The following is a 26,466-nucleotide window of genomic DNA, read 5'->3' on the forward strand; positions in this document are numbered from 1 at the left end:
AAAGTTTTACTTTTTTATTAAAATATCGTTGAGCCACCTGTTGCGTGTTATATGGACAGCCTCCGTGATAGTAGGTGTACAGTGAAAATTATTGGCTCACCAATCAAAGGCCCTCTGTATATAACATGCGCGACCTAGAAAGGATTATATTGTTTAATAGTACATAATTGGGCGTGGTTTTTATATGCTTTATCGGCTCTGTGTGTTTCTCGTGGAACCTTTATAACATAATCTAGTATTTTATATTTATTCCTTTCGTTTATATTCGCTATATATTATTAAATGTTAGTATAATTGTATTATAACTTTTATAGAAAATATTAGTGAAAATTATGAATAATTTTGAAGTTTCTGTTATATAATATATATACATGTATAATGTATATAGCTAATGATCACAGCTAAAAAATACAATATTAAATAAATACAGAAGAGTTGAATCTTAACTGTAAACGTCTTGGAATTAATTACAATCGAAAATTAATTACGCCGTTACTTTAAATTGTCTTTAACTGGGCGCTTTTGATATTTATTTTTAAAATCTACACATACGTCAAATGTCACGACAGTTATCTGTACGCAAAATATTATCTTAAATTAATATTAGTAGTACAAATTGTTAGCACAGTACATTATTTTTATATATGTTTAAATGTCTAGTTCACAGTACTGATAGAGTTGAATTATTGGATTCCAGGCTATACCTAAATAATTATCTCCGCGTCCAAATTCAGGTAAACAAAGTAGCGGGCTGAGACCCTGTGACATACGGCAAGAGGCAATGCGTCAGCCCCGCGGGCGGGCGAACACGACTACCGTTTACGTTCGTGCAACTCCCGCGCACGATCGCCTTGTAGATGATTTTTTCGTGATCGACCCGTTCATTGTTCAGTAGCATTTATTGGTTTGAAATTGTTCATAACAGCGGTCAGCGCGGGTTTCGTTCACGTCTCTTCATGATGTATCGTTGAGGTGAAATTTATTTATGACGTGTATGGGATTGTGTGCCGTGTAACGGTGGGCTAGAGAACATTATCCTGTATATCTATATCAAGATGACAGAAACGTGTATCATTGTAAACGTAACAAGGTATACGTGCTCGACGCTCGTGTTTTCGACGATATTTCAATATAGTCTAAACGTCCATCTGACGTAGCTTCAAACAGCGTTAACAATGTCAAGTTATTGATGCTGTTGGGCATTCGTACACTTCTTAGCCAGATTTAGTGGCAAAGATTTACGGTTTTTTTATGAAGTCGTTCACATTTCGCTTTAACTTATATTGTTAAAGACAAATATAGTTTATCTTTTTTTAATAGTTCACATATTAAATGCTAGTAAAGTGCACAGAACACGTAACTCTACATCACAATACATACGCTTACATTTCGACACAATTAATCGTTGACAATCGCATAAAGATCGTATACGTAAGTCATTAAAGAGACGTATCGACCACATGTCCTAAATGATCATTTTTGTATAGTCATGTTCAATAATAATATCTCAAGCTTAAAACACTCTTAAATAAATGTAATAAATGAAGTATTCAGTGTTCCAATTTCAAAACAACCGTGTATTCATATGCAATACATATCATAGTAATTACAGACACAATAATATCTTAAAAGTAACATTGCCAAGATTTTCCCGACGTTCGCTATTCGCATTATCTCATATCGAAGGATCCGCTGTATGCAAATAGTATAATAACCAAGATATCTGTTCTGTTATGACGAGAAAAGCGTAAAATGTGTACAGAATGTATAGTCGCAAGCGGAACTGCGTCTCTCCGTCCGTAATAAATAAATTTTGTTTTCCTTTAGTTCTGATTTATTATATGTGTCTCCATAATATTAATTATATTATCGTCATTGCGTCGTTACGTATTAAATAATTAAATTAAATGTTTATATAACATTATTTATATTATGAACTCTTTATAAAAACTTTAAAAAATATCTTTTTATTTATTACAATTATTTTATTATCTGTTTTCCAGATTAGATCCAAATTAAAATTAAAAACTTTTTTTATATATATTAGCAACGACAAATGTACCATGCTGCATAAACTATCAGCGAATCGAAAGAAGCTGAGGATGTTTGTTTATATCTATAATATATTTTTTTTCGTATTTTGATATGATTTGTAAAAATAAAATTAATGAAAACAAAACCCAAAGAGAGACATAGAAGCACACATATATTTCGATTTGTACTGTCACTGTAAGTTAAATATAATCTAACATCAGTTCAGAAATAACACAAAAAAAAAATTTTTATAACTAGTTACATTACAGTCATATATTATTTCTACAATACATATGCATATTTATTGTTGTATTGTTATAAAACGAAGGTAAACTCACATTTATTATTATTATTTCGGCCCTGCTTGCCGCTATTTTTATTCAAACTGTAACATACTCCGTGAGCATGATGCATATGGATTTTAGACCAAAATTGATTTTAAATAAATTCTATTAAATACGTTTATTTGTATAGTTCTATCTATCTAATTTCGTGTTACTTGCTGTTTTAGCTTAAAAAATAACCATCATGAAGCCCTTTTGTACATTTTAAAAATCGTCATAATTAATGTACATTTTTCCACAACTAAATCGTTTAATTATTTTAAAATTCAATATTAAACGTTGCAAAAGTAGACCATCTTACGTTTGGCCGCTGCATATTTCATCTCAAGACAGAGGACGCTCGCAAAATATTTCCTTTGAGTCGGAATAAAGTTAGAAAAATCAAGTGCCAAGCTAAGTTGTTGACGAGAACCACTTACGCAAATACGAGGCATTGTTACACGATCTGCTATCTCCGTATTATTCGTTGTTAGCAATTTCACAGGCGGGTGATCGCTGTAGATACATAATGCTACAAAAATAGGAACGTCAACCGTTTCGGTCAATTTGAACAAAGTTGAAATAAACGATACGACTCTTCGATATACGAACGGATATGTTTTAACGTGAATAGGGCAATTAATGTTACGTTAGATTTTATTTTTTATTCTGTTTCTAGTTTTGACAGATTTTTACTAAAAATTTCTTAAGCTGGATCAATCAAATCAAAATATACTTTAATAAAGCAAGCTCTTGTGAATCGTCTGTGTACAACAATAAATTTAAAATGATCACTGATTCGATATGTACCACCGAGAAGAACCTGCAAGACAGTCAGTAATTCCTCTTTTCCGACTGTTGACTTACATTGGTAATTAAATACATTTAAGTTATTTTTAATCCTGCATGGAAATCAACGAATGCTCATTCCAGTTATTTTATTCATCTATATATTATTTTATCGTTCTAACCTTACAGGGAACTTCTTCTTTAATTATATGATAAGTATTTTAATATCGGAATCTCGACTCGTTAGTTAGCAACCAGTCATTTTCCATTGAAATTTTGATCAATCAATGTACTATTGGGTCATGGAATTAGATTGCGTACTGGAACCTTGTATCGGGTAGGGTGGAAGGGGGTAGAGGGGGTGTTGCAATCGGTTTATAAATACGTCTAATATGCAATAAAACGTTGCATTCGATGGCGGCGGCATTCCGAACAAAAATACCGTTTTCTTCTGACGTTTCCTGCCTTTGTTCGTTTGTTTTTTAAAGAAAACCATTAAACGCTTAATGCCAATGTGTGTTATTGTTTTCGAACGTTATACCGATTATTTTACTTTCTAATTTTTGCATATATTTAATGTACGATTTATAGTAACAGCTTGTAAATTCTCCACTGCTGGGCTAAGGCCACCTCTCCCTTTGAGGATTAGGAGCATATACTACGCCGCTCCGTGATGCATACGTGATGGATTCACATGTGCTAAATTTTCTTTGAAATTAGACACATGCAGGTTTCCTTACGATGTTTTCCTTCACCACCGAGCACGAGATGAATTGTAAACACAAATTCAGCACATGAAATTTCAGTAGGTTGCCCAGCTTGCCTGGATTGGAACCGGCAATCATCAGTTAAGATGTACTCGTTCAAGCCACTGGGCCACCTCGGCTCATGCAATGTATGATTTTTATATATGTAAACGAGAAGACTTTTTTTGTAATGCCTCACTGAAGCACCACTGTTATACCAATATATTGAATACTTACTCCAAACAATGAAACGTGTTTTGAAGAAGATATTAATTAACGATATAATAATATAAGTAGCAGCGTTTCACAGTTTCGTCATTCGTGATGTTAATTATTCTGATCACGAAACGTACACGTAGAGATCACGTTGTCAAATGACAAACACCCGTCGAGCATTCCTCGATAAATAATATAAACGTAACATTTAATATTAAAAATAGAAATAGCTAAGATTATTTTGTCAACCCTTATATTATAATATGTAAATGATAATTACCGTTACATTACGACAAAAAGTTATCACCGCATTAGATAACAATATTGCCAACTTACAAAATACTTAACCGACTCGATTTAAAAGGTCCTCGATACTTTTTGATTCAAAATAACAGTTCGAATGAGTGAACTTATTTCGCTTACATTATTCAATACTGCAGAATTAATGATTTCACGGAATTAAACGGACAAACAAAATCGTATTTAGTATTGTGACCAAAATTGCGCCTTTAACAAATATAAGCGTGGAACGGAAATCGAACTAATTACAATTCGCCGAACACGCCACTGCTATCTACAAAACAAGTGAGCCACCTCAATAATTGAATTCTGCATCCAAATAAAGCTCTGAAGTCTACAATCTTGGTTAATAAAATATAAAATGAAATTATTAACCGGTGCGTTTTAAAATACACCCAACTATATATTGGTTTGAATTTACCCATATACCATATATATTAAACACATTCGATTCGTTGCAAATTGCACTAGGATTTAACTTAATCAAATATAACGTCAAAACGAATAGCAGCACGACTATACTTTGCCGTTTTGATAAATGATTTTAAAGTTAGCTACTAGATTGAAATTGATATCGTCTGTCGACATTGATAACACAAGAGTGCTTGTAAAAGTTTGAATAAAGTATATTTTCAATTTAAATTCAAATTGAATCGACAGTACTTGAGACATCTTGCATTGCAATTGAATCCTATCCGTTAGCCCTCAAAAGTGGTATTTATTAATAAACTATATTATGTAGAGATGCCAATTACAATTATGATAACGATCAACGTTTTTCGTATTTTGAACATACGCGTAACGTACCTATTACATTATTGATAATTTTACACGGACATATTTCAAAGTTGACTTTGATTTAATTCTCAAAAATCTATCCCAGAATTAGAACCGGCGAAAGAAACGAACCGTTTTTTTTTATCTACACTTGTTGCTAATAACATATACAGCCTGGAGACGACTGTGCTTTTTTCTATACTTTAATATGAATAAAAAATATAACGTAGAATGTAAATATAATTATTAACACGTTCAAAGAAACAAGTATGGCTCACAGCGATTACAAATTAGTCAGATATAATAAGAATACTATCGAGTGGGACTTTCATCTCAAATTGACGTTTTCAGTACGTCGTCCTCGCATTTGTTTCGCCGTCCAACAGTTATATGTTAAACAAAATTTATTATTAGCGGACATTAAAGATCCGAGGCGCCACGTCTGTCGGTCTGTCGGCCGCACGCGAGCAACACCTACAATAAGTATTATGTTTTAGCTAAACAATGCTATTGTTAGTCCGTATCTATACGAAAGATAAAAGATTTCACATTTTTATTATAAAGTTGTTAGATAGAGTTTCAACAAAGAGGTTAGCTACGTTACGTACATCTTTCGTAATACTTTTGCCCTTCCTTTGATTTCATTACGATAGTTTTTTTTTTTATTGTTTTAATTTAATTAAAGAAAAAACAATATAATATGTAAGAATTTTACAAAAATACATTTTGTACTAAAAAAAATATATTGTTTATATTATCATAAAATGATAATGAAAGAAAAATTCGGGGCAACAAAATGGGCACCATTAATATAATTGATAACTTTTGTCTCGCAAAGTAAACGCTGGCGCGGGCGCCGCTAAACACAACAATTGTGGGAGATCAAAGCGTGCGTGTTTACCGGACCATCGACTAATCAACCGACTGATTAATTTAATTAAACATTACGAGAAAGTTTTGTTTACACCGCGTTTCCTCGGGCCACATGGGTTCAAAGGAAGGAGGGCGGAGTGTAAACAAGAACATTGTTGAGACGCTCGTCGCGCTGCGCTCACACCGTGTCTTTAAAGCAACGCGAAGACATACGTTTTGAACACTTTAGCACGAATGTATTTGCTACACTCCGACTGTTTAAATATAATAAGACGATGCTTATGGAGATGGTGAGTTAGTTTTAAACGCGATAATATTTTTTAAATGTTCAATGATCACCTTCAATACATTTATTATCAAAATAAGTTTCGAATATTTACCAGTGCCTAATTCAAACCTTATCTAAAACCTATAGTGACGATTAGGGTTACAAAGTTCCAGATGAGGGATTCTCTAATGGTTTCTAGAACTTATTGTACCATGACGCTGCTCCCATGTTGATCGGTTGATTTAATCATTCAGATGAATTTCATACACGAAACAATTGTATGTTTCCTTACGATATTTTCCTTAACCGCCATTAAAAATATAATTTACAAACACAAATTGCGAACATGAAAACTCACTTTGCCGATTTGAAATTGCAATATTTAGCCAAAACCTGTCCGCGTTCTATAAATCGCGCGTTATATCAGTGCGTTACGGATCTTAGATGTTGTGTCCCTCGTGTTCATATTACACTGGCTATCCTTCATTACGGAACACAGCAATAATACAATCGATTTATTTCGTAGGCTTAGTTTATAGCTCAAAAAATGTATAGATCACTGAACCAATTAATTATTTAAGATTGCATAATAGCAATATTTGCAAGTAGTCTAAAGCAGTTCGTTTTTATCTTTATCTGCTTGTTTATTTGTAGTATTTAATTCATATTATTCCTACTAAGAATTGTTGATTTTATACTCTTAAGTTAATGTAACGAATTACATTTTGATTAAATTCGTAGGTAATCGATGAAGCTTTGTGATGAATTTTTTATCCGAGATTTAATTTTACACGCATAACTTGAGAACAAATTATATATGTACTACCTGATTTCGAATAATGAACACCCGAATATGTTTCCGTTCGATCGTTCGAAATTCGATTATTATTTTATTTTTATATTAAGAAAACAATCTTTATTATATAAATAAAAACTGCCAGTATATATGTGCAATCGTTTAGGTAGATTGAAATGCACTGAAATATTTTTGTAATGTTTCAAAATTAAAAACATTTTAACTTACAGCTGCATTTTTTAAAATAGAAAATTTTCAATTTATGTGAAAATTGCTTCCTTTTTTTAAGGGTCACGTGAGACAATATATGCTCACTTTCATAAGCGCCGGCACCTTTGACGTTTGTCTCACAGAATTAGAAAATAAATTTTTAAAAGCCTACCACATTATAACAAAAACGCACAGTTTCCCGTAAAGTAAAATTTAGTCGTTCCCCTTAAATTTTCCTAGCTCCTCGTTTTTTAAGCGTATCGCGAGATTTTGAGGGTTATATGCATTTTAAACACAGTAATACTGTGTTCAAATACAAGTACTGTGACAAAGACATCAATAAAGAGTGGAACATAAAACTCCACTGTCAGTTGAATGCTAATAGACCATGTTAAGTATTAAATATTAATTGAAATATCAGAATTAAATTAAGATAAAAAATAAATAACATATTCATAAGTATGGCTTTAAGAATCGTATTAGTGTTATAAAGAGATAACTTTTGTTTGTTATTTTTCTACTAAGTCGCCCATAACTGATGATCCGATTAATATTAAACTTTCATATTATTTTCCTGACAATTTCAGAACAAACTTATACATCTATTATGTGAACGTAGTCGGAGAGAAAGTTTTCAATCCAAGGGCTGTCCAAAAATACGTGCACGCATTTTTATTAATAAACAAATATATAATAATTATTATTAGTATATTTTGGGTGTATAGACCCCCAAAAATATATTAGATTTCAGATCAATGATCAAGGCAAAGCTATGACTGGGACAATTCATAGAATATTTAATAAATGCGGGCCTTGTAAAACACGCTTGTGACAAAAAAAATCGCTGCACCCACAGGCGCAACAATACGCGAACGGATTTGTAAATAGAACAAAATGGCGTCAACACACGAAGGTCCTTAACCCTCATTAGCTGGACGAAAGGGAAAGCGCGCGAAAAAGAACGAGTTTTAATTCGGGAAAGCCAGTTTCCCCGCGCTGAAGTACGCTTCTTTTTCGTTTTGTTTTTTAATTAGTTGCCGCTTAAACTTTAGCGCGTTCCGTTGTTCACTTTTTAATTCTATTTTTATTTTACCCCTTCCAATTACGTTTTGAAGGACAGCTCGCATTAAACGCTGACAACTTGTTAGGCTGCGAAAACAGTTAGCCTGCGTCACTGCTCGATAATTACAATATTATAATATCCCATAACGGAGCGTAGTTTGAATAAGAACATACGTCAAAAAATATTTTGAAAACGGGAACAGCCATTCGTTTATTAAAAACGTTTAAACGGGTCCGCGCTCGGAAAGTTTGCGAAGTATTTTGAAACTTTTCCGATACGCTTTGCATGCCGGTATTAAAATCATATTCTACTATTTGTAAATGTTTCTTGCAATATACTGTGCTCGTAATTATTTTTAAACTGTACTTTTAGTTTTAGTTAAGTGGCAGCTACGTGAGTATTTTTTATAACTACTACAGTACAAAATTGGGTTAGCGAATTATTTTAAATTATTCTGAGGTTTCGGAATATGAAATGAAATGTATTATAGCGAATACTTATTATGTTTACGTTTGATTACGAAGAAATGATGAGCTCGCCCGCCATTTTCTCAAGGAATATGGGTATAGCGGAGCGCCGATTTTAATTTAACAAAACATAATGGCACGCTATGCTCAAAGCGTATATATGAAAACAAAACAATAGACATTGAGTCGTAAAATGCAGTATTAATGTTCTAAATTAATTATAAACAGATGCGGGCGAAAATTTTCTCGGCTGTTACGTAGGTATATGTGGACTGTTAGTAATTGTGTTATCGTTTAATTTTGTACTAATAAATGTGGCCGTGACTCACGGTTGTTTTCATGAAGCTACGTTTTCTTATATTTCAAAATAAATTATCAAATTCATTGTATTTAATATTAATATCATTGTTCTATTCGAAAATAAATAATAATGTATTCGGTTGCTGTAATGTGTCTTACATTACTTGCTATAATAATAAATTATGTAATGCTTGTAGAATCTAACAAAAGAAAATGCATTTTCAGTCACATGTGTACTTGTCTAGTTTACACAAAAACTATAAATATCATTAACGACGCGAATCTAGAGGCTAATGAAGCTCGCTAACGTTAACTTGTTTTCTGAATTAGACAAATGAGTGACACCACAACATTCATAGCCGCTCTACCTTTCCGTATTCATGGGCTATCGCCAGGCTTTTCACCTGCATATTTGCGACTACCACATCGAAAGTACCTGACTAAACGTAAATCACTAATGCGTGTACCTCGGGGGAATTATGAACAAATTGGTAGCTGCGATTCGTATGTTACGTAGTCGCGTTGTGCATAATGAACGCGACCTTCCGACGCGGACCGCGACTTTGCTTCTGCGATGCGATAAGCGCCGCCCGGTCTAAAGATTTGTATTTTCCAATGATTTTCCATCCATCACTGGAAAGGAGTATACATAACATAAATACAACATTTTATTAGGAAGTCGTTTATAAATAATGAAATATACATGTTTTTTCTCTATTAATAATTTATATTTTTTACGAGCGTGCAAATTGCGTGTTAAGGAACGCGACTAGCAATTATTTACTTGCTCGTCCTGTGACTATTTAATGTGTAACGATCACACGATGTCAACATAACTAAATAATTTGTGAACGGCAAGTTTTCCCATACGGGTGCCGAAATAAAGAGCGCTGTATAAATATTTCATACGGGACATAATACGGAACTTGTACATTACTTATTCAGTTCGTTCTATCCACATCATGCCAGGTTCAGCCTTCGCAATGCATAATATATCTCTGTTATAATTTCTACGTAGGTATAAAAGTCGTTTTAAATTAAAAACAAATGTTCGACAAAGTTGGCAGTAAATAATTCAGTCATTGCGCCCGGTCGCTGCCGTAATAATTGGGAGTGTTAGGGTGTCGGGGGACCGTTCGGGGGCGGTGGAGGGGGCCGAGAGGAGACCGGGGTGATAATTAACATGTTTGTCTTGCTTACATCGTCACCAGCGCCAAAACTACGCCGAAGTTAAATAAAATCTTACTCGTTTTGCATAAGTACCAGCGCTCACTAATATTTGACTTTGCAGATACGACAGCGCTGTAATTAATGCGAAGAATTAAAACTTTTGTGTGCCCAACAGTGTGTTGTTTCGTAAACTTCTCGTCTAAAAACACGCGTGCTAGCTTCCGCCAGAACGGAGTCCCGTTTATGGTTTACTTAAAACATTTGATTATTTATGAGATTTAAGTTAAAAATTAATCGTTTTGTTCTTGGCGAATTGAGTTAAACTTAAATTTGTAGTTATAACCGGTTATCGAACAATCATATTCAATGAACTACTTATTTTAATTATTAAAATGATTACTTATTCTCTACTTTTTATTTATTGATAATATTATATATAAAGAGTGTGAAAGTTAATTGAATAGGAACATTTAATATTTTTCAATTAACAAAGTTAAAATTTTATGTATGATTTCGTGCGTATTATAATTTATAAATTACATATTTTAATATTATAATAATAATTCTGTCACTTGATATATATTCATATAAAATTTTATATTAACATACATTAATCATTCAAAAGACGTAACGAATTTAGAATATTATACGAGCAAACACTAGAAACAGGGTTGCTAGTTAAAAATTTAAACAATACCCCCGAAACCTAGTAAACCACAACTGACTTGAATTTAATATCACGTTTTAAATAATAAACGTTTCTTATAACAAAACAACGGTTGCATTTATAACGTTATTTTGTAATGAGCAGGACATAATAGCACATCCAGTGGAATAAAACATTCGATAAATACAACAGTGACCGTGGAAAATTATCTGTGCTTACATTGCGTTATTTTCCAAAGTACATAATAAACAAATAAATGCCACTTAGGTGTAATAACTTACCATTAAATGTTATAAATAACACATTTTGTATTAGAATACTTGATAAACATTAATTTAAGACTGGTAACACTAAAAAGTACGCAGTTATAAATATGATGTCATTCCAAAGTGAATGTATAAGACATGTGTTCTCAGAGATCTTTTGGAATTCTTCTAAATCTATATTTATTCAACGTCGAAGTGTTACAAATACTTAGTAAAAAATAACAACTGATTCGAAAAATAAAAACAAAGAAGAAACTCATTTTTTTTTTAATTTAGAAATAGCCAAGATGCGTTCTTATTATTCCAAAAGTATTCTTATAAATTCTCTCAATTGTTGCTTATTAAAAAAGATGTGTTAATGATACTCAGGTACAGTAACTTAATAAATATATAAAAATAGTGTATCGAATAAAATTGCAATTAGTTTAATTTAATACGATTTTATTTAATGTTGGTCAATTATTTTTATTGAGTTTCCATATAGTAATTTTACAGATTTTTTACATTGTAATTAAAAATTAATAGACAATATAGGGATAACGATTTAATTATTAAAATTATGGATGAAAGTTTGTAAAGAACCCTTTTCAATGTTTAAAATATATAATGCAGGCGTTCTCTTTATGAGTAAAAGAAAAACGGTATAGTGTTTTTGAAAAATCATTACCTACTTACGAAATGAAACGGGTGAAATTGAAAATGTAAGTTTCTCATTTCGGTTGATCAATGATTTTACCCTCAAATTACGACACATTATGACGTACTCCTTAGAATATATCATATGGTTTATATACAGCAGATTGTTTTGTTAGTAGTTTTACGAAGGTAGTGTACTATGATGACCAAGGACTAATAGAATAGCCGATATAATTGGAATTAATTTTAAATATGGAAACTCAAAAAATGCATGTATTTTTTTTTTATCTAACTTTACAATATCATGTATGATTAGACGGGTAACGATAAAATAAGAATTAAAATAGCAAATTATTAATGAATGAAATACACATGAATAGTGTCCCACGTAGGCACAGCGATAGCACTAGAAACAGTGCAACAATGGCAAATAGGAGGGTGGAATAGAAAAGTGCCTATCAAGCCTTTAGACACTGTAAACATATAAAATGAAGGCAGTTATTGTTCTTCTGAAACAATAAGAGCAACATATTTCACAATTGACTGAAGCCATTTCAAGTGAAAGCGCTATAGAAAAAAAAAATAACCATTGGGTACCACATCGACGCACGCTTAAACAATCAAACGTGGAACAAAAAGACAGTAATGTGGAAATGGATAATGCAGAGGCGGTGCGGCGACGTGCGGCCACACTGCGGGCGGCAGCGGGCACGGTCGCGGTCACGCCGCGACGAACGATACGCCGCTAAATATACAGTTGTTCCTTTCAATGTGATACATTTTATTTTTAACTATACAAACGATGCTGGGTATATTTTTATTCATAGGGAATAACCCTACAGAGACAATGATTACGTATAAAATACTAAATGTTAAAATTAGATTTTTTTTACTAATAACTATTCCACGCGACCATTGCCAGTCAGTTAGTCAATAAAGAGATCTGCGTCCAGGATGTTACTTTTTAACCTCCCCGCCGTCACTGCAACCACGTCCCACCTCCGTCGAGAGGATGTGTGATTAGTTTTATCCTTCGCAGTAGATCCTCGCCTCCCCATTCTTCGCCATCTCGTAACACAAATGAATCACCCGTAATGTGGAAACGGCTTAAGTGTCTCAACAAATTGAAATCGATAATAATACCACCCCGTTTTTTATAGGTACTACTTAACACTTGTTTGTACGGCTGCGGCTGCTCGGTGGGACTCTTGAAATGCTCGTACGATTTATTGAAATGGAAGGAACGTGTTAAATAACTATTCACTGTTCAGTTGCTTTTTATTCATTAACGACTACGCTTCGATGAGTCTGCTTGCTATCTGTTACGGGGCTATATTCCATTTCAACGCCGTGTCATCTGTTGTCATCTGTGACTTTCGCGTTTCAACCGTAAATTAATGATTTCAATGACGAATTCAATATAGTCATTATTCATTTATAAGGTAATGTTGTAATATTAACGTGTAATATTTTCGTGAATAATTCGTATTATGGTAATTCTACATACATGATGGTAATTTTCGTAATACGGAAGTACATTACGGCGTTCCGTACTCCGTACGCAATAAGTTTCACATGGACCAGTAGCCGGTAAAATAGGATAATGTAATAAGAGGTATATTATACTCATTTGAGACTGGGAAGTCGGTAATGCTATTCGCCTCTCAACATTCTTCGTTTCTCGGTTATCAAAACTATGTATCTTTATTTAATAACATCGTGTTTAGCGGCCGCTTTGTGTAATCTCGTCTGTATAGACATTTATATAATTCACTTGATTGGTGTAATGATAACACTATTACAATCCTTATACGGTTCAGAGGAGAGCCGAGATGAACCAGTGGAATTATATTTGCCGAAATCATGAAACAAACCGATTTCCCTCAATAAAATATTATTTATCTTTACAAAGTGAAACATACTTTCAAAAATTTAAGAAATATTTTACATCATACATATTCTTGGCATAAAATAGCGCATTCCTAGATTGTTTAAAAAAATAAAGCAATTTCGATTTAAAATTAAACGATAAACGCTCATTTATAGTATGTTTTCACATTTTGATTATATGTACAGCGTTCGTCGATTGCTTTGCAGAGGTCGTTGAAACCATTATTATAAGGGGAGTATCATTTAGACGTTAGGCTCTATAATGTGGGTGGTGGGGGCTGGCGCCGGCCTTATGCAAACCGATTAAAATGTTCGTTTTTTTAACTAATTGGCGACAAAGTAAATAAACATACAATTATTATTCATATATTTCAAAGAAATAAGTATCATTTATTTTTCTAACAACTAATTCGATTAAAAAGGAAATTTAACATATTAAAATGTTATTTTGTTGTTTGGGATACGGCCTATTCTGACAATTTTGTCTATATCATTGAAAAAATAGTCAAACTTCACTTCTATTTCAATATCGTAACGAACGATCGTCAGCATCTATAAGATTATTGGCTACTCGTACATTCTTGAGATCGCTTTGCACAAAATATTCAAGAACAAAACGGTATCGACGCTTTTTGTAATCTAATAAATGATGAGACTCTTTTTTAATATTAAACTTTATATCAGAGAACGCAGCCTGGCTAGGATATGGTTGTGGAATATAATATTAATAAAAGTGAAGTTGTGCTTCGCAATTTCGTCCGCTTTAAATTTAGACAATTGCCGTGACAAGCAAGTATTTCATGTTCTCGTTGGTAATATCTAGAATTAACGATATCAGTCAACACTGACCACAGCGTTGTACTAATTAAAATATCAAGAGGAAATATTATTAATTCGAATTGAGATCAATTTATGCCGATGTAGTCAGCGATCACCTTATGACCTTGCTCTACGAACCGTTTAGTATAGCAGACCATCAATGTTGTTATGAAAAAGTACAATCGACAATTCCGACATCATATTCAATATTTGATAAATGCTTATTTTAAAATTAATGCATTTAAAATTTTATACCTGAATTCAAAATTATTATTTATAGTCCTAATCTTCATTTATAACTTCTGTTGTAGGTACATATATATTATTGGCCTTTTTTTTTTTTTTTTTCTCGCTGGAAAAACGCTTTACGCGCTTCCCCCCCGTGATGCGAGATAACGTAGAGATAATAAAATTTACGTATTAATACAATGTTTAAAATATAATATTTTTTATGGCAACATTTTGTCCAAACAAATCCATGTGTCATTATTAGTACACATATTATTAATAATGTATAATTTAGAGAATATCTTGTCCCGATGAATTGTAAATCAGCAAAACGAGATCAAACTAGTCACGTCATTAAATATAATAAATATTATATACGAAATGTATATGAAAATAATTCAATATAAATTATGATGTTTGTATTATACGCTAATATCATGTATTTATTCGAGAAATGTGACATTGTAATTAAAATACAAGTTGCGTCGAGCTAAACACGTTGTAGCAGTCACATCGAACAATTATAATCACGAAATAGAAATGAACTATTAGAAATATACGTCGACCATACAAACAATATATGCAAAGTATTTAAAACCGTATTGTTATAAAGTTACAGTTCAAAAACACTTTAAGCTAATTTGCAAACAACCCTCTCTGTTGTATGAGTATTTTGTCATCAAAATAAACCTAAACGACCAGGACTTACGAATTATTAAAGGATGTCAAGTTAAAACGCAATTATAAATAAGTGTTTATTAACTATGAAATTCAAATAGATTACGGTATTGTCTAATAATATTTTCAATACATTTGTTGTTATAACTATAATTATTTCCCTTAGTAGAATCGCAACTAGAATTTGTAACTACGCATTTATGAATATCTAATCGAAATGTTCTGAATTTTTATTATGTTATATACCTATAACTGTGAGATGTTAATTTGGCAATTTGAATATACAAAAATATTATAATTTTATATCAAATCCAAACACTATTCAATCAATTACGCTTAGTAATGAATTTCAAGGTCTTCCCCTCCAGTCCCTTAACCCCGCCAACTATTTACAGTCATTTACCGTTTCTTTCTTACTGACTATTAGAAAGTTGGCAATAATTTTACTGGCCAGCCCCGTATACATATTATTTGATACATTCATTTATGCGAGGATTATTTTCGGAGGTTTTATCTGGTAGAATTGCACACTAGTTTCTTTTTTCATTTTTTTTATTAAGGGGATTTATCCAAGCCCAGGTGTTGTATAGTGCACTTTGAATTATAGAGGAAAAATACGGAATATTCGCAAAAAAGGCTTTACGATTTAATAATACATCAAATATACACGACAAATCTTTTATATCGGATGTGTTAAATGTCATATCGATTATAGAGGAAATAATGAAAGTGATTATTTTTTATTTTGTTTCTTAAACTAATCTTCGATTGCTTTATAGTTTTTTGGATGATTTAATATCCCTTGTACTTCCCTTGAACAATGCATACATATGTAAGTAGGTCATCTTGTTCCTAACTATTTTTTCATAGACATTCCACGGCGCAGTGTGCAAGAGCATTTGTAACGGCGAGATGAAAAGATCGATTCATTAATTTATACCTCCCGATCTCGAACAGGAAGTTTACGATCGGACATTTTATCTAATGCTACTGTATTCCCGCCTATCGTTCCGTCGGGTTTATTTACATTGAAACAGTAAATCGCCTTCGCAAAGAGCGGCATTCTTTGTGCCTCGCTACAACTAAACATTATCGAAGTTTTAATTGTGAATGCAGACAAAAGCGCCTTGTAATGGGCAGCTGTAAATGAGTAACAATAGAATCTACAAATAAAAGATTGTATTAGGTTGACGCGCGACGCCGAGCCGCGCGGCGAGTCGCAATCGTGCGCACGTGCCCTAAGTACCGGTTGAAACGTTCCGATGTATTGTTTGTTTACCCGAATAAAACACTAAAATCCAATTCAATAACAAAGAATTAAAGATCCCAAAATAAAATTTATTGCTCGCGTACGATAAAATAGATTTATGAACGCGCCGCGCGAGCGACTTGCCCATAATATTATTAGGTACGCGCGGGCAAACAATTTATACCTAAATATAATATCAATACCACGGCATGTGCTGAATTATGTAAATATAAACGATATTACCCCTGCCGGAGTCGATTCCCGAGAAGCATAAGGTAATTTTTCGGTAACTGCCAGCCCTGTTCTGTAACATCGTACCTACGTGTACTACAAACGTATATAAAATATATAATGGTTACAATTATTTCGCTCGCATCGAAAATTGTGTAAACTGTTATCATGGAATTTATAATGTCAAAATGTTTGTTCTGATACGCCACAAGATGTCGCTGTTTTCGGGAACAACCCGGCAGCGTCAGTGACACATAGCATCGTACAAAAATGACATTGTGGACGTATTTAAAAGTGCTCTGCGGTTACCTTCATCAGCGAAATTTTAATGTTTACCTAAAAATTACAAAAAGCTTGCGCCTGACATTTGCAACAACTGGCATATGTTTGTTTAAAATTTATTATTTAATGTAGTCTTTATTCTGATTTAATTTTAATTTATTAAGAAAACAACAGAAATAAATATTTTAAAGTAACACAACGTATTTATAAGAATGAAACTACGACGAAAACAATTATATTCGTTATATTTTATAGGTATATGTACCTAACCTTACCATAATATAACTATAATATTGCACATAACTCTTGCATTTGTACGTAAGTAATTTAATTTCTTACGTTAGCAGCCTGTAAATTTCCCACTGCTGGGCTAAGGCCTCCCTCCCTTTGAGGATAAGGTTTGGAGCATATTCCACCACGCTGCACGGTCGGTGGAATACAGTGGCAGAATTTCGTTGAAATTCGACCTATGCAGGTTTCCTCACGATGTTTTCCTTCACCGCTGAGCACGAGATGAATTATAAACACAAATTAAGCACATGAAAATACAGTGGTGCTTGCCTGGGTTCGAACCCGAAATCATCGGTTAAGATGCACGCGTTCTAACCACTGGGATTTAATTTCTTATTCGTATATTACCAATAGGATTTGAGTATGTCATAAAAGTCTATGTCTGATTTTATCTATAATGTAATTAACAAAATGTTTTTTGTCCACAGGCAAAATTGCTCGAGAACTCTCACGCTTGGCTCGGCGCTTCTACATCTTCGATTGCAGGTCAGTTAAATGTTCTGGTATTATCTCATTTTAAAATTACGTTCCGCACTTATGTATGTTTTTAATAATTTATTCCGTTCGTGTTCTCGCAATCGAGATTAATTATTTTGAACGTACGTATTTTACACACGAGTGTTAAATGCGTGTTACAATATAATATATACTATTTCAATTAAAATTATTTCACAATTCTTATGTAAAAATGTTATTCAATTGTAAACAGTTGTATAATCCCGGTTGCGTGATCAATAACTTATTATTTTGCACGTAGCACTTTGTAATATTTTTCTATTCTATTGCATTATCATAATCCGTACAAATAATGTAGTAACATTATTCACATACAAGTAACAACTAAAGTACCGTCAGTCGGGGCGTGAGAAAATTCTGTCTAGGAAAACTATGACTCCCATTATTTACAGCGTCAATTCTTTATTGTTTAAAATGATACTATTCCGGGTAGTAATCTAGTGAACATATGCCGCAATTTCATCGCTCGCAATTGTAAAAACCATTAATTATATTGTAGTTTTATTACACAGCTATTTTATTGTTTATAATACACAGCGATACTCCCCCGATGGACAAACATTACTACAATGTTCAAATTTCTCACGTGAGACCTAATAATAGAAATCTATGAAGCTTTGTAACAACTATTTATCTTACGAAGAGACTCTTTATTGGTACGGATTATAGATAGTTTGTTTATACGTGGCGTTCTTGCTTTTATCTGTCAATCAGAATTCCACGGTCATACACTCAAGCTGAAAGCTCCCACATGGACGCAGAGTCAACTCCAAGAAGCGATACAAGCGGTCGTCACGCAGCGAATGAGGTTTACGCAAGCAGCTACACACTATGGAATACCTAAAGGGACACTGTACGATAATATATTAGGAAAATCTAAGAGAATGGCAGTACTAGACGAGGCAGGGTTACTTAGTAGCGAGGAAAGGGCCGTATTAGACTTCTGTTGCGAGACAAGCGTCTCGCCATATAATCGGCGAACTAAAAAATCACTAGCTGAAGTTCTGGTTTTTGTCGAAAAACTAAGACGAAGCAGAGATCCAAGTTTTGTGTTCATAGGTCTTACTGGTTTTAGATGGTGGTGGGCATTCTGTAAAAAGCATTCCATAGTATCGCTCTATTACGAGGGGTCAACCAAAACGAAAAGTTCGAAAGTTAAAACTGAACACCATACCGATGATGAATCTTAATTGATCTTTAAAATAATAATATTTTTATGTAGTAATATTTTAAACATATCACGTATAAGGGAAGTGTGGGAGGTAAGAGACACATGCTTTACGAAACTATAGAAGAATTATATATTAATTTAAAAAATACTAAAACGTGTTATGGATTCATTACAATCCTGGACAATCTGTTAATTTTCATTTAACGTATGAAGTCTTAATCGTATTTCAATATTTTTTAGTAACTGTGACTTTAAAATAGATCTTTGTTCAAGCCTATTATTCTGTTATAAAATTAATTAAATCGTCAAATGTTTTTAAAACGATGACTATACTCTTTCTTGTCAATCTTCCCCTGTACCTTGTAACAGAGAAAAATTGTCGGCTTATCAATAAAACGAAAAAAAAAATGATTCAGAAAGTTAAAGTGTATTTTATACATATTTCTAACCAAGTTAAGTTTCAATCTATCGAATTTTCCGTATTTGTAGCTAGGGGGTCCCCTAGTCAATAATTTTATAATGCAATCAAACCAACCTCACGGCCAACAGTTGCATTAATAATTTTGGCGAATGGAAATAACTTTCCAGCGTTTTGTTACTTTTTCGTTACCGATTAATTATTAAACGTAAAATGCTTAATTCAGTAAAAGTTTTTTCGAATACTCTTATATATTATTCAGAATATGAATAGAGAATTTTAAGGCTGTCCTATAAAATCATAAATTAAGGCATAAGAAACTATGATTTTTTAAATTATTATAGGTGAGAGTTGGTAACGATCAGAAAGAATAACAAAGAACAATTAATTCTATAAAACTTCCGCGGAAGTGTTTGATCTTTAGAAATATTATTGATAGAATAATAGATTTGAAAATGGAATAATCACGCCGTAATTGTACTTAAATATAATGTAAGTTTATATAATAACGCAATTTGAATTTGACTGATTATTATTAAAATTGCTGTTAGTTTACAAGTAATCATATATAATTATGTACTTATTAGGTAATACGTGCCTTATTCTGTTGTGTTATAATATTAAAATATCTTCTATGTTATAAGAAATACCATTAGTTAAATTTTATGACACATTTCTTCCCAATAAAGAATAATTGAACTGTCAGTACTTTTCAATTATTCTTAATAAATTATATAGATATAGGTCTAAAGAAAATACTTAATAATATTAGTAGTTTAAATTGGGTGCTCATAATTTAAAAACCATTTATATACAAATTTATACTCAAGCATTTATAGAATTTAATATCATAATAAGAACACTATTTTAAGAAAAAAAACTGTGCATATTTTTGTATAAAGTTTTAATCTTTTTTCTATTTGTTAAATATTTGTATTGCCAGTGCTTAATATAGATACTATAGTTCTCTATCAAAACAAATTAAATTCGACCGTCGTTGTAACATATTGTTTAAAAACACACAAATAATAAAAGGTAACAAGAACCATTCAGGTTTACTCTTCTGTCGTTAGCATAAAGTCGAAAATATTGCCTCGTTGATAAATAGTGAAGGGAACGAGACATACGGGACCACCTGTACTATAATAGTTCCTCGAACGGAAGACGACCCTTAAAACGAAACTTGGGCTATAACGATTTTTACAATAAACAATTAGTAAAAACAAAGATTATTTTATTTCAATTTATTTAAAGAATGTATACAAGGCATCAAGCTCCATGTAATATTTTACGCTTAGGTATATATCGAAGGTTAATGATAATTATAATAATTGGAGCAACAGCAACGTATTCTCGTTTCTCCTTTGACGGCTAAATCTACTATCAACAGCCGACGTTTTCCGAAACGAACAAAAAAAAACGATCGTTCCAGATTCAAAAAAGAACCATATGAATAAATCCTTAGCATCGGTCTTTCAATAAGAATTGCTATTTATTGTTCTTCGATATTTAAATATTGTAGTTAATTAAATTCTGTCAATCCACTTCCGAATACATCATACGTAAGCATTCACATTATTTCACCCCTACATCCGACATCGGGGGAGTGACAGGGCGAATAATAAATGGACTCGGTTATCATGTAACACAATCGAGACATATACGGTTAGGCAGTACATATTAATTTAAGGAACAAGAGGCTGTTATCTTTGGTGCATCTCGTATTAGTAATAGCCAAGTTCATTAACAAGATAGACATTGATTGCTTAACTGATCCGTGTCATGTCATGTCATGTAATGTCATGTAACGTCAGTACTACACAGATACAGATGCAATACAGTTAAAACAAAGAAATACAATTAAAAAACGTATGTTATTGATTTTTATGTAATTATTTTGACTACTATAATTTTCACAATGTTAAACGAAAAAAAGATTTCTAGGAATAAATATTATGACATCGTTTTTTTTTAAAAAGACAAATAAAGTCGAAGGAATCATGTAGTATGAGTATATTTAATATTATATAGTATGGAACAAAAAAAAGATTTTTAAAGTTGACAGATCCGTGATCGAATGGATGAATGTGGTGAATAATGTGACGGAGAATTTACGATAAAAATACTAGTATGGTCTTTCGTCCTGCAAAAGAATAATATCATGAAAACAAATCAAAACGTCAGCTTACAATTAGTGTTAAAATTTAGTTCTAAACCCTAAAAATATAATTTCCACAGATCACGTCCGGTTTCTTTTATATAGCGTAGGTAGGTGGACGAGCCTATGGGTCACCTGATGATAAGTGGTCGTCACTGACCATAGACTTTTGATTATTCCTTACATTCATCCAATGCTTCACCAACCTTGGGTACTGAGATGATAAGTCCCTTGTGCCTTGCATTTTTATTGTATTGTATTGCCAGCCTGAATAATAAAATAAATTGGAAAATTAATTTATTCAAAACGTCTCACACCTTTGACTCTATCTCAGGGGTACTAAAAAGGACATAGGGTACCTAACAAATCCCCCCTCTCCCGACTCATACGCGGATGAAGGGACAAGTCAACTTAAGAGTGTCAAATACATCCCAAGTACAAGCGCTATCGTTTTATTGGAATTTCATTTAAAAATCACTCAATCATGTGGAAATCCGACCCGCCTTAGTAACAAGTGAAGCTAAATAAAAGCTTGTAATTGTAATCGCAATCAAAACTTGTGCAGTTTACTATTGAGATAAAATCAAATTCCGTCTTTAATTGCGTATATAATTCGAGAGGCCACTGAAGGCAGTTCCATGTGCAGACTCGAGACAATTAAAATATTGAAATATGTTACCACTAGAACCGCGATGATACGATTTTTAATTAAGATAATATTAATTTAGCGAAATCATATCTTGACTTATTATAATAGTTGCGATGTTTTTAACTTGTAATACAACACTCGAATCGTATTCAAAAAAAAAATTGTAGGTAACCAAAGTTACATTTAAATTGTTTATGGGACTAAGCGGTCTTTGTTTTACATGTTTAATTAGTCGACGTTGAAAAACGTTTTTTAAAAAAAATATATATATCATTAATTTTAATACAAACATTCCAACCGAAACGTCAGAAATAGAGGTAACAGATTGAAAATGACATTGGCACAATAACTTTCAAACATTATTCTTATATATCACGAATTCAAATTTATAGTGTCACATAATATCACTGTATGAATTTATATTAATGTAGTATTTCATTAAACATAGGCAGAATAACAATAACAATCACATATAAAGCAAATCAAAAGCACTGTTGGATGAAACACGAAGCGATTTCAAATATGAAAACTAACAACTGTCTAAACTTATTAGATGGAGTTAATGTATTATTATTTAATATAGTTTCTCATCAATATTACAATTAAAAGACACATCACTTTCTTTGTTTACTGCTTACAATTACATGCAAACCAACTGCAGTTTCGAATAACTTTCACTCGTAATTTTTTTTATTCAGAAATATCGATATAATTAATCGATAATTTTTGCAACAATCGTTACAGCTCAACTCGTTTATTAAACTTCAATAAATATGCGAGTATACATTACGATTTTAATTTAGTTTGTATACCGAATTAAGATCATATTTTAGATATAGTAATTTACTACAATATTATTATTATTATTTGCTCATATTAAGATTATATACGATAGGTTTCAACGTTGATTTATATTTTTTCGCAAATGTCAAATATTTACATGGTTCATTTTATTATGAATGCGTACCGTAGTGATAGGTGTCAAATTTTTTGAACACTCAATTATTAAGGAATATGTCATAAAATAGCAAGTTATATTGTTATGCTATTATGGTGGTAATACATACCTACATTTTTTATATAAATACTTATATTAACGTTGCGATGTTTGTAAATTTGTATGCGATATTGACGGAAACTACAACTTCTATTAAGAAGTTTTTGCGTTATATAACTTCTGTTGATTAAAAAAAATGTTTAATTATAGAATTTCACTTTTAATCAATACTCTTTAGAAAAACTTTATATCGTATCTTATTAAATTAATTTGTCATTTTGTTTAAACAAAAACTGAAATAATACTCCATGTACTTAATGTTATAAGCTTATTTTATTTATTCCAAGGATATATATATATATAATACCGTTATTACATTTGAGATAAATTTCGCGAGCAGAGCTCCTCCTTTAAAGCGGAGCTGCAATTGGGAGCCTAGCCCACGATTCGCTTCACTGCAGACTTATGGAGCCTGAAGCGATATTCTCAGAATCTCTTTCGTAATAGGCAGGTTTCCTCACAATGTTTAAATATAATTAAATTAAATATAATTTGATTAATCCAAAAAATATTGTTCGGAATAAAATAAGCGAACTTTGTGTAAGATCTACGTTTTTCGTTTTGTTACGATACGATTGTGATAAAATAAAGCTTGTCTTGAAAGCCAAGCGTCTGTAATTCTATTCTGTTATGTTAAATTCAATATATTTTTCCATTTTCTAGATATTATATGTTTTTTATGCGACTATGATCGTACACTTTATCTTTTCTCTGTTTAAAACAACAAATACTGTGTACATTTCATGTACATTAGATATAATAAGTGTTCTATAAATATCTAGAAAATAAGAAAAATGTTTGCTAAACTAAAATCTTACTATGAAAGGTATGATCTGGCAAAGTTTACGAAGTTTAATTCGACAAATCTACATAAACTTTGCCGGCTTCATTTAAACGAAATCGTAGACATATTTTATATTTTTTCTTTTCTGAAAAAATACAGTTTACTGATTAAATAATGTTGTTTTTTTTTTGCTATAATCATTATATTCCTATTTATTACAGATATCTTCAGGAGGTCAGTATATTAGATTTCGTATTATTTTGCACGTTTTTTATTTATTTATAATGTGTCTTGTATACCTCCGATTGATTATGTTTTAGAGGTAGTTTATTAAATAAAGCTCATATATATGCCTTTGTAAAATTGATTATTGACACAAAATGACAATACAATGATATGTACAGTATATAAATACACATATATATACTACCTACTATCAAAAATGCATTGCCATGCCTCTTCAAATGTGTTAGTAAACTATTTACCGATAAGACTTACATTGAAATATCAACTGTGCTAAAATTTTCACCAATTGCCACAGTTGAAGTTGATATGCTTGCAGTGCCATCTAGTGACGAGATAAATCGGATAGTTTAAAAACCTTCCCCATTAAAAAAAAAACAAATTATATGTGCTAAATTTCACGATGTCACAGTTATTAATCTCAAACTAATATGATTACTTTTTTTTCTATAAGTAAGATTGCCATTGTCGTGTAATGATACTGTCAGACATAAAACTAAATTTACAACTATTATAAAAAGAATGTTTTCATTTCCAGCAGATAGCTACCAGTATCAGCTGCAGTCGATGTGGCAGAAGTGCTGGAATACGAACCAGAGCCTCGTACACAACCTAAGATTCCGCGAACGCGGCCCACTCAAGTCTTGGCGCCCTGAGACCATGGCTGAAGCCATATTCTCCGTACTGAAGGAAGGACTGTCCCTGTCTCAAGCTGCAAGGAAATACGATATACCATACCCAACGTTCGTTCTCTACGCCAACCGAGTCCATAACATGCTGGGACCCAGCGCTGATGGCGGTGCAGGTACGTGACTCCTCAACCATTATGTTAATAGCAAATGAAATTTGTATAATTCTAACAATCTAGATTGGTCACCTTATAATAATTAAAAGACGTGTTTTAATAATTCATTCCATGTTTGGTAATAAAGTTATTCGAGTTCGCCATTGCTTAATCTCTCTGAAACCGTATGTAAATTGAGTTTCTAAAAACTTTAATTTCCAACTCATTTACTAAATTACGTGATCAAGTTATCTATATCACCACCTCTCGTTTACTTCTAATGATTCGATAAATCTTGTCATAAAATCGATACAGATTTTAATTTTAATTCAAAAGATTAATTTATTATTAACGTCGAGATAATGTTGATAATACATCAATCATGTTGGAAAAAATAATTTTCTCAAATCCAATTTATACAAGTGCATGTAGAAAATAGTAGTAAAAACATTTCTGAACGAATATCTGAAATACAACATTCATTTGCTACTCGCTAAGCCAATGCCACGGGTTTCTGATTGGACCTGGCGACGACAGAGAATTTTTAATGCCTACATTGGATTACGAACTCAGATTTCGTATTAGGTCTACGGGAACCTGATACATTGAAAACTCTACCTTACGACACTAGCATCTAACGGACTAATGAGAAAACTTACTTACGTTCGATGTTGAGTTGTGATTGATATTTCTGGCTTAAGGAAAAATCGGAAACCCGTGAATTACTTTGAAGATTTTTAAAACTACCGTCTTTTATATTATGATGATGAGTATTTATATTTTGCATTGCGAATTGTTTATATATGCGAACATTGTCTAAAACTTGACATTGCGATTTGAAACATGTTATCTTGCGAATTTAGCTTAAGTATTATTAAGTAACAATCTACTTTCATATTCTCCTGAGGTACCTCTTCAATATAGGGAAATCTATTAATGCTAAATTAATTTCGATTACATATTGTGTTAAATAATATTAACGGTTTTATATTGCAAAGATTACCCCTGATACGATCAAAGAATTATTTGAATTTAACGAATGAAATGTTTCTTTGTCGTGGAGAATTTGAGAATATTATAAAGCTAACATGTTATTGAGTTTGTTACTGTTCGTTAC

General features: G+C 32.1%; 1 protein-coding gene across 3 annotated transcripts in view; it reads left to right on the forward strand.

The window, feature by feature from the left end:
* LOC125075780 (protein bric-a-brac 1-like) overlaps positions 1 to 26,466 on the forward strand; it is a 250,614-nt gene that overhangs the window by 218,905 nt on the left and 5,243 nt on the right. The window contains exons 3-4 of one of the 3 annotated variants that reach the window (XM_047687530.1): positions 17,998 to 18,055; positions 25,104 to 25,370. In XM_047687530.1, coding sequence (XP_047543486.1) covers positions 17,998 to 18,055; positions 25,104 to 25,370 — 325 coding nt within the window. Of the gene's footprint in view, positions 1 to 17,997; positions 18,056 to 18,799; positions 19,590 to 25,103; positions 25,371 to 26,466 lie in introns of those variants that run through there. The other 2 variants (XM_047687531.1, XM_047687533.1) reach the window with 2 other exon arrangements.

Source organism: Vanessa atalanta, chromosome Z (assembly GCF_905147765.1).
Source record: "Vanessa atalanta chromosome Z, ilVanAtal1.2, whole genome shotgun sequence".
Classification (NCBI taxonomy): Eukaryota; Metazoa; Arthropoda; class Insecta; order Lepidoptera; family Nymphalidae; genus Vanessa; species Vanessa atalanta.